We start from the raw sequence: 10975 nt of genomic DNA on the forward strand, positions 1-10975 counted from the left end.
TTACATATTTATTTATATATTTATAATAATAATTGAATATAGGAATGTCATACATACACATGTATATATTTTTTAAAAAGTTAACGTTTTATCTTTGTTGTCGTAGTAAGAATAATCATCCATAGTTACATGTACAGTGTGTGATTCACGTTTTTTTTAAAATCATTCTTATCATCCTTATTTATCTATTATAATTGCGATTTAACTCTACACACTTGCAAAATCCAAGGATGTTCTTATTGCTGCTTGCCAATGGATGCATATTTTAAAGCGTACGCTGGACGACAGTGTTAAGTCGCTGTACATTCATTGTACGACATGCGACACATTATTGTAGCATGAGAAAGACCAGCCGCATTATTTTTTCACATTCTCGCTAACGCGACACGTGATCGTAACTGGGTGATAACTAATTATTTACATCTCTTACGGAAACTTTCTTAATAATTGCAAAAGTTATCAAACCTTGTTTCGGTTTATTACATTTAAATAATTAATACTATAGATACTTAGTAATTATCACATATGTCGATATTTTCCTGAAGACATTGCATTGACAATTGTTTTTCATTTTGTCACTCTTCTACGATACAAATTTTTTTAATCGCGTAAATATTTATATTAAACTTTCTGTAAAAGTTATCAAGCTCACTTTCGGTTTGCTACATTTAAATAATTAATACGATAGATATCTAATAATTATCACACGTGTCCACATTTTTCTGTAAATGTTGACGATTGTTCTTTACTTTATCATTCTTCTACAAACTTTAGTCGCGTAAATATTAAATTTTCTATAAAAGTTATCAAGCTTATTATTTTCAGTTTGCTGCATTTAATACAATAATTAATACTATACGTATTTAGTAATTATCGTATTCACATTTTTCTGAAGACATTGCGTTGATAATTTGTTTTTTATCTTTTATCATTCTTCTACGATGCAAAGTTTATTCGTATAAATATTAGTAATAATAATAATAATAATAATAATAATAATAATAATAATAATAATATGATGATGATGATGATGATGATAATGATGATGACGTAGAGAAAAAAAATATTATTCTAGACGAATATTTCTTTTTATTATAGGGAAAATTCGAGTTCCCCAGAAACGTGCAACGACGAAGTCTGTTCGACAACGTCTCCAGGGGAGATGACTTCCATTCGCACGTGTTATTGCAAACACAAGGAGAATGTAACGCGCAGGAAAGATAATGATATCAGAATACACAATGCGAATCGACATCCTGTAACTGTTGTATCTAAAAAATCAATAGTCACGAATGCAACTTGTGGAAGTGGCAGAGAGTCTTGTAAACGTGCGAGTCACGTTATTAACGAAAGAACTGTACTGAACATTCACATTTTATTTATTCAACGTTTAGTTATTCTATATGCGTTTTACGATAAAATTTTCTATTACAGTTTGATACGCATCGATCGGTAGAAGTGCAGCCTTCCAATTCCATCTTGAGTCCCGAAACATCCACCGCTCTTGAAAATGCCGAAAAGATTGTTAACAATGCAAAGATACAACTCATGGAAGTCTGCGCAACGTCGAATTTCGATTCCGCACGACAGCACAGAAATATGTGAGTAGAAAGGAAAACCTAATTTTTAAAATCCCTTTTTACAGAACATTCCATCTTATTTTATTTAGAATTTTACAATCGAGTTTCTTCTTCTGCAATTGCTATTTTTCTTATCATACAATTTATTATAAATATTTATATCGCCATTATCTGAAAACATCGATTTTAAAAGTTACATTAATTTTAATTTAAATTATATGTATACGAAAAAATAATTTTCTCAAGTATCTAAAAATTTAGATAAGTTTTTAAGTACAGATTTTAAAATAATTTGATCATCAAAATGGATCATCAAAATAATTATGAAGGACTCAAACTAATTGCTAGAATGTTTAAAACTTTTTGCTCATTATGCTCGAGTTTCCTTCATAATTATTTTGATAGTCCAGTCAAATTATTTTCAGTACCTGTACTTGTCTAAATTTTTAGATATTTGAGAAAATCATTCTTTATATATATAATTTAAATTAACGATTTAAATTAAATTGAAATTAACGAGTATCTTTTGAAATCAATGTTTTCACATAATGGCGATATAAATATTTAATAAATATTTAATAAATTGATAATAATCATTTTCTGATCTGTACTTACCTATTAAAATTTTTAAGTACTTCAGTAAAATCATTCTTTTCGTATACATACATATATACACATTGTCCACAATGTTCAAATCGTATTTCGTTTAAATTTACCGATCGATTGATAGAATGAAATCCTTATTATATGATTTACAATACTTAAAAATTAATTTTTTATTTTAATTAATAATTTATGTCATTTAGTGTTTATGTAATTTATTACAAAATATTGTATATCATTTATGTAATTTATATTATGTGCCTTTAGGTATTTGGATGAGCTCCCGTTGGATGACGAGATGGAAGAGCGGTTGTACGTTCGCGAGCTGGTAGCCTCCAAGTTTCAGGATGCATGTTCTTCAAAATTATCGGAGGCGAACGACAAGAGCGCACGTTCGGAGAAACGTGATTTTCCTCGTGTCATCGTTCGCAGGGTTGATTTGTCGGCGCCAAAATTTCGAATGTCGCGTCGACGACGTGCCGACTGGTCATCTCTTGGATACGGAAGCGACAATCGGTCTCATGGACGTGCGTCGCCTACCCGAGTATTGTCGAAGAACTCGATCAATAACGTCGAGACCACAGCACGCGACGATCGTGCTCGCGATCGTCGGCGAATGTTGTCGGCACGAGGAAACGAGTGTGAAATTCAAATAGGACCATCGGTGCACATTGTTGACCGAGAATTGGTCAAACAGGATCTGGAGGACGTGCACATTTCGCCAGAGCCGTATCCGGCGCAAAGTCGCGCGAATACGGCTACTTATATCCTATGCCATGATGTTATTCAAACAGTAAAAAACATTTTGCATTTTGTATTAGAAATAATCTACTCAGTCCTTGTTAAACTTTTTTGTTGAATTTTTGAATAAATTTATTGAAACATATTAATTTAATATATCAGAATATTAATTTTAATAAAGAAATATTTAATTGCTTATAAATTGTGATACTTTCTAACATATTCATCTTATGTTCAGTCAAATACTTTTGACCAGTCTTGAAAAATCAAATACTTTTATCTTAAACATAGTATTTTTATATAATTGTATTTCAATATTTCAAATCAAACGATTAAAAATATTTTGTATTTCAAATACTGAAATTGACAATTGATTTTGTTACTTGAGTTGCAAAATAAAAATATTTCTAATTTTTCGATTTAAAATATAAAATATATAAAATACAATTATATTACAAATGTGTAAAATGAAAGTATTTGATATACACGCCCAGTTCTGCTTGTTAAATTAATAGTAAGTTTGAGATATCTGAAATGTATTAAATTTAACACAAATTTTTTAACTGTGCAGAATGCAGATAATAGAATGAACGACCCGGAAGTATCAGAGACGCCAAGAACACGCCGTATGAGATTGGACACGTTACAACGAGGGAAATCGATTGAGAAATCGATTACCGAAGCTGCGACCGAAACAATACCGGTAACTACTGTAAGCAAGTTGGAAAAAGAGTTTGAAGATGCCAAGAATTCTAATGCTGGACAAGACGAAGTCGAACGACTTCAATCCCCGAAAGTCCGAAATCTTAGACAAGAGAAGAAGGATCCTGATTCGCAGGTTGTCGAAAGGACGTCTGAATGTTTAAGAAACACGACGAGTCAAGGAGCGACTAAGTTCGCAGTGATTGAAACTCCACAGATTGATAGGAATGAAAAATTGCACAAAGCGAGAAACGAGAATCACGAGGGAATTCTTTTTTTATCCTCCGCCGATGATATGCAAATCCATTACGCAGAGGATGACGGAATATTCTGTAAGAGAAGTGCTGACCATCAGCGAAACGTCGAAAACATTGTAGATAAGATCCAGGTGGAGGAAAACCAAAGTGATCGATCAAACTCGTCATCTGACGACGACATTTCAAGGACAATGGATTTTTCTCGACAGCGCGAAAATATCGCTTCGCATTGTCGACAAGCAGAAAGTTCGAGACCTCATCGGACGATTGATAGACATTTTTCGCACACATTCAATAGTCATAACGGACAAGATGAACTGAACACTAATGAAGATGTACAACGTCGATCTTTTACTTCAGACTATACGGATGTTTTCCGAGAAACAATTTTTGCGGAGAATAATTTGGATGATATCGATTTGTATCGACCGTGTTTTGATGACTTGGATTCAATCCTGCATTCCAATGACAAGAAAATCGAACATATCACTCGAGTGACCAGAAAGCTTTCGGAATTACTATCAGACTTTAAATTCGCAATATACAAGCTGAAAGATGAAGACGAGCTAGTGTCTCAAGACGTGAAATTTTCACGGAACTCGCTAAATAATAAAGATGACGAGTATCCGTTGAATGAGACGTCAAACAAGGCAGCTCGATCATCACTTTTGGAAACTGAACTAAAAAACGAGGATCTGACCATCTCAAAAGTACATCAAACCGACGATCTGCAGGCAGCAAACACGGCGGGGACGAAATCGTTGGCTTTCACGAAAGAAGATGGTTCTCGCAATAATTACTCGAAGAACTCCGTCGAATCTAGCCTGTTTCCTGCATCGGATGCGAATGACAGCCCCAGGACATCTCGCGACAGCGATAGAATTCAACGGTCGGCGACCAAAGCGTATTTATCGGAATCGTCGATGGACAGATCGGATGCCACGACATTTTCCAACTTGGTACCAACGTTATCCAGCACACACACGGAGGCTCTGTGTCATCAGAAGAAGGAAATCGTCCGGGATAATCGTGATAAAGTCACGTCTGCGAGGAAATTCTCGGAGCACAAGATCCGTCGTTCTAGAAAGGAATACACTGATGACAGAATTTTCACGCGGTTTTTCCGAAAGGACATGTCCCAAGCGGTAGATCAGTTTCTTGCTTACATCCTGCAGGATGAAAAACGGAGCATCGAAGGAAAGATTGTGAGCGCCTTAAAGGAGTCGGCGATAACACCTGCAGCGGTTCAGAAGCTTCTGGATCATTTGCGCGAAGCTGAATCGATCCGCGACGCGCATCAGTCGGAAACCTTGGACATTCTGAGAAATATCCTGATTAACGTGAAAAGTCAGTCCGATCAAGGAAACGCGAACGACAGGAAATTATTCTTTCAAAACGTTTCCGATTCCTTAGCTCGTAGCAATGCTCTGTCGAATGCAATCGACGAGTCACGAGAACAAAGCGTGCAACAGACGCCAGTAAAAATTGATGAGAGTGAAATCGAGCAAAATTTTGCCAAAAAATCCTATGAACTTAAAGGTCTCGGCGGGCACTTCTCCGACTTATCTGAATGTCGCGAGACGAGAGAGAGCGTTCGCTCTACGGCTCGTTGCGAGTCTACGCAACATTTTGTGAATAGTAAAAAGGACATAAGTCGGACAGAAAACGCGGATATGGTGAGAACTGTTTTGATTGATGTTAAAAATCAAACGGACAAAGATGTCAATGAGAAGGAGGAGGCATTTTCTCAGAACGTCACTGGTTCTTTGATTCGGACGAACGCTACGTCGAATGCAAATGAGGAGACAATTTTGCGAACAGAAAATAATACGAATATTGGACAAGTTACTGGGAAATCTAACGATTCAAAAAATTCTAATAAATATTTCTCTCCCGCAATTCCGGAATTGGGAGAAAGTGTTCATTCCGTAGTTCATTTCGAGATTAAAAATTCGAAGAATAACAAGAATAATAACAGCAATGAAAACTCGTATTCGGAAGCCGAGTCGTTAAAACAGATCTCCGACATCCGTAGCGACGATAATGAAAATCCCGAGGAAAATTCCGAACATTTGTCTACGAAGATTACATCTGCAAGATCGAAAGGGGGAAGCGAAATAGAAACTGTCGATTTAGTTATCGGAATCTCGGTATCTAAAAATAAAGATGATATAATTATCGAAAAGTTTGAAGACGATAAAACGAAGGAAGTTGTGCAGATTGATAAAAATCAACGTACAAATGAAATTGTCACGCAAGCCGATCAAGTGATTGAAGCGCGTTCAAATATCCTAGAAGAAGCTATAAAAGAAATTACAAACGGACAGCAAGACAGTACCACGCCGGCAGACAAAAAAGTATTGTTCACATTTGCAGAAGTTTTCGAAACAAAAAACGGGCGAGTTTGTTCGGATGTAAGCCCTGCCAAATCGAAGTTTATTGATGAAGATGTGGCGAAAGGAGACATTGATTTCATACATTTATCGGCAAAAGAAAACACTGGATCTTTACATGAAGCGAAAATATTTCTTGATCCTCAAGAAATAGTTAAACAAAAGAACCCTGCGAATTACTCAGCCGAATCTTCACGAGACTGTGCTTTGTCAAAAAATAGCGAGTCATCTTCGCGGAAAGTCGCGTCTCGTAACAAGCAAATTTCCTTTGCTGGAAAGGATAATTCAACAAGAGATATGAGAAACGAGGAAGCTTGCAAATTGACGTTTGCAGTGGTTGAAAACCGCAGAGACGGAAATGAGATCTCAAAGTCTCAGAAAACCATGATAAGCGATAACGAGCGGCAGTCAATTGATTTGACAAGCATATCACGAAAATATAAGATAGATGTCTTGTCTAGCTCTAATTCTAGTGTCAGCAGTACGTTACTGGACCGCGACGACAGGTGAATCTAAGGATACGTTATTGTTAATCTTCCTGAGCTGAAAATTTTGATTATTCTCATTAAATTATATTTATTGTTATATAGTTTTCATTATTTTTTATACAAGTTAGGCCAGTTTGTTTTATTGAAATTTATTAACGAAATTCCTTTAATTAACATAAATTAAATGGAACTTAGATATTAAAAAAATTGATTGTGAATTAATTTGAAATATGAAGATATATAATAATAAAACTGTTTGGTGAAATATAAACGATTCATATTTTAGTGAAATTATTTAATCTTTTCATTGTATATTTGATTCGCAGATCGACTAATGGCGCGTTGAGTGTAGACGCGAGAAGAGTAAGTGAGAAATTTTTAATTATTCTAGAATAAAAAAGAGATAAAAACGTACAAAATATACAATGAGAAATTTTTGTAATAACACATTGAAAGAAATGATTAGCTGCTGTAATCAATTAAAAATGCTATGCCATACTCAGCCAATTTTTTCTTTCAGTGTATTAAATCGAAATAGATATAAAAGAAATAGATACAATGAAATTTCTGGCATTCTTTCCCTTTCTCCTTTTTCATTATGATAATGTCATAAATTATTTATGTTAATGTAAACGACATATAAATTAATATAGTATTGCAACCAAACATTATCGCATTGCTTTACGAAACAATATAATGACATAATTCTGTCTCTAATTGAATTTTATTATGCAATAAAATCCAATGTTTGATAATAATTTACATTTCGTAATAAGAAAGAATTCTTGATAAAATATTATATCGGCAAATTAACTTGATTCTCGGTTTCAGGTCGGGACTACTCCTGAGACGTCTCATTCTGAGGGAGAACTGTACATGCCGAGCTCGTGCTCGTATTCCCTCGGCGAGGTGCGCATCTTGAGGAGGAAACACGATTTGATCGAGGATAATACAATGGATCGTGATAGTAGTGTGACGGTTCTCGTCACCAGGAGTATACTAACATCTTTGAACGATTCCACGATGGTGAGTGTATCAAAAAAACACAAGGAGAAAGGAAAAAAAGGAAAAAAAAATTGTTAATATTTTACACAATCAATAATACCATCAACATGAATAAATACTAATAATATTATTGATCGTGTCTGGTTAATATTGATGGATTGATGTAGAACACTGCTGGTCATTTCGTTTTTAAGTATTACAGCGATGTTTGAGAATCAAGAAATCTGGAACTGTCGATAATATCATCAATTTCTTTATTTCAAAAGTGATTTAACTCAAAGATGGGATTTTGGAGTTATTACCATGAATAAGTTAGGTAAAGATTGCGCTATCAATTGTCAAGAATAAACTAATTTAATTTAAGTCCATCCGCCAAATAGTACTTGTGTTTTTTAAGATATTTAAAGAGGTCATAATACATTTCTACAAATGCAACACAGGAGTTATGTCGTTTTTATAAATAAAAAAAAGGGAGATTTTTTTTTATAGAGAACATTTGGAATTAAGACAGTTTTTATGAATCGGAGTTGTTTGAAGAAGATTTTATTTTAAATTAGTCATTTTAATTGATCAAGGTAAACATAAACTATTCGTGAGATTTTGAATTATATCATTTTTGATGAATTATTCAGGGTTTGTTATAATTTCAAAATTAATTAAATTATCAAAATCGTCACTCAAAAAGGGTAACATGTTTAAGGACTGTGAAATGAAAATTTTGAAAATATTTGATCATGTTTCTAAGAGTATTTTTTTACCAATATTATTATATTATTAGTCAATATATAATTGTTTGTAATATATAATATATATTACATAATAATATATAATATATATTATATAATAATATATAATATATATTATATAATAATATATAATATATATTATTAGTCAATATATAAATGTTTCCACTTTTTTGAAAAATTTCCCAACAAATACCTGAAATTATCAATAATATCGATCATGTAAGGTAAAAATATTGATGCGTACTATCAGTGTTACTGATTCAATAATAATAAACTAAACAGTATTATTGATTGTGTACAGGTCTATATAATGTTCTATAAACTCTCATTTCTCTTGCAGTCTCTCCTGGGAAGCTCTGAACGTATTTAGAACGTCACACAGATTCTCCGCGATACATGACACTTATCATAGATGACATTCTTTTCAACGATTTTTATTTATGTTGCGATAACGAGCTGTGGTATCGATTGATACAGGATATTTTAAAGATTGCGACTACTGCAACGTTCTTGCAATATTGTTAGAAAATTTTATGTCGCATGACTTGTAATATATATTTCTGTAATATTGTTAAAATTGCTACAATATTGCTATTCTGCGTATAAATATTCTTTCATCGTGTGACTTTTATCAAAAAGACCTAATTGAAGTTACATATGGAAGTAGACATATTTTAATTCTTCGTCGGTAGTTGAACCTTAAAAATATAGTCAATTTTTAATAATTGTAAAAATTCTGAATAAATATAAACAAATATAAATCACATTAAAAAATAAGTAAAATATAATCCAAAATTTCTACGATATTAAAAATTTTTAGTTAAAGTTTTCATAAGTCTGTAAGAATTTTTTCAGAGTTTTACATAATCCGGAACAATATAAAAATCTGCACTGAAGTTTGAAGACCCAGATTGCAGACGAAGAGTAAAAATTTCGTATTTCGACGGAGGGTTAATTATAAAAATAAATAGAGAAAAAAACAGTATACAGTTGTAATTTTTAAAATTACTAGGAAATTTTTTTTAAAGTTATTAATAAGAACAAGAAGTGTAACAGTCATATTAAATATTATATATATAAAATATTAAAAAAATGTATTTGCAGATAAAATCAAATGTTATCTGTATTAACCGGATTAACCCTGCATTTATCGCATTTTACACTTAAATTTTTCACGATAACACCGTAGAAAAATTGTAGCGTTCTCGTAACGATCACGTAAGCTTCGCAGCGCAAGAAAGCCAACGTACTTGAACGACCTAGAGAACATTCGAGTAACAAGTGAATCCTTCTACATTTCTCAAATATCGCGATCGTAAAACCGATGATACTGACTACATTCGAAAGTCGAAAACCGATCGGAGTAGCGCGTGTTTATTTGGCGATCACGCACGTCCGATAAGAGGTACACTTCCGGCGGCATGTGCAGCGTGTGCTGTGCAGTGTGCGAAAAGTAAACAATAGGATTGGCGACGTCGACGACGAGCGACGTGCGACGAGCAGAGAAGACGATCGAGCAATCAAAAGGAGATTTCGATTCTTTGGCGAAGAAGTGTTTTCTCGACGGCGGCTATCAAGGGATAATCATCGAAATACGACGAGTCTCAACGACGATAGAACCTAACCTCGTTTTACCGCCACGCTGCCCAAGTATGAGCCAGACCTCGCGGAGAATCGTTGGAACGGTGCCGTGAGGATGAAAGCTGCCGACCGTCTCATTCCAGGGACGTACAAACACGAGGGACGAGTGCTGTCGATCGAACGCCGATCCGCACGTGATCGGTGATCGGTGTCAGCGCGGCATGGCCAGCACGAGCGAGGAAGGAAGAATGTACGACAAGTGTGTCATCGGTTACTGGGTGCCCGAGAGAAAACGGCAGAAATTCAATTGGACCGATTTCGAGAACATATGCGAGTCAGAAGGATTTCGGTTGAAAATGGTGAGCGAATACCCACCTTTGACATGCGATATTGATGGGCAGAAACATTTCTAGAAAATGTTTGAGACGCGAAGCATTTCCTGTACTTTGAAAAATGTTATAAAAAATAAGTGATGATAATACAATTTTTATATGTAAAAATAATTTTCTTATAATAAGTTAGTAATCAAGCTCATGTACAACAAATATGAAAGTTTTAAATAAGGTCAAGGAAACAAGCAGTCAAAATTTAAAAAAAATTAAATGTTAATTTATTATAATATTATTCTTGGATCATAAAAATTGTAGATCATAAAAAATTATATGTATTGATATTAAAATATTGACATTAAAAAGATTTTAATACGTTTCGACAATACATATGTTTTCTTTAGCTCAGATTATTAAGTAACAATGCAGTAATTATCACTGATATACAGCAATTAAAGTAATTTTCTTAATTTCAAAAAAAAGGATGTGTATATATATATATATATATATATATATATATATATATATATATATCTCGTTTTCTGTACGT

General features: G+C 33.6%; 2 protein-coding genes across 2 annotated transcripts in view; both read left to right on the top strand.

The window, feature by feature from the left end:
• Positions 1-1162: 1162 nt before the first annotated feature.
• On the top strand, positions 1163-7981 carry LOC105618433 (myosin heavy chain, striated muscle-like). The gene is made up of 7 exons (XM_012199974.1): positions 1163-1357; positions 1435-1601; positions 2451-2976; positions 3496-6782; positions 7091-7127; positions 7596-7790; positions 7964-7981. The coding sequence occupies exons 1-7, from the start codon at positions 1163-1165 to the stop codon at positions 7979-7981; spliced, it is 4425 nt and encodes a 1474-aa protein (XP_012055364.1).
• A 2336-nt stretch (positions 7982-10317) lies between these two features.
• The window catches only part of LOC105618310 (inositol-tetrakisphosphate 1-kinase-like), a 3113-nt gene continuing 2455 nt past the window's right edge, over positions 10318-10975 (top strand). Inside the window, exon 1 of the mRNA XM_012199851.1 lies at positions 10318-10455. Coding sequence (XP_012055241.1) covers positions 10318-10455 — 138 coding nt within the window. The remainder of the gene's footprint in view (positions 10456-10975) is intronic.

This window comes from Atta cephalotes, assembly GCF_000143395.1.
Source record: "Atta cephalotes unplaced genomic scaffold scaffold00016, whole genome shotgun sequence".
Classification (NCBI taxonomy): Eukaryota; Metazoa; Arthropoda; class Insecta; order Hymenoptera; family Formicidae; genus Atta; species Atta cephalotes.

What these genes read in the sequence shown, in the direction of transcription:
- LOC105618433 (XM_012199974.1), top strand. Translation starts at nt 1,163, where the DNA reads ATGACTTCCATTCGCACGTGTTATTGCAAACACAAGGAGAATGTAACG. An exon ending in GCACGACAGCACAGAAATAT is followed by an intron (nt 1,602 to 2,450) that starts GTGAGTAGAAAG and finishes ATGTGCCTTTAG; the next exon opens with GTATTTGGATGAGCTCCCGT. An exon ending in TTACTGGACCGCGACGACAG is followed by an intron (nt 6,783 to 7,090) that starts GTGAATCTAAGG and finishes TTTGATTCGCAG; the next exon opens with ATCGACTAATGGCGCGTTGA.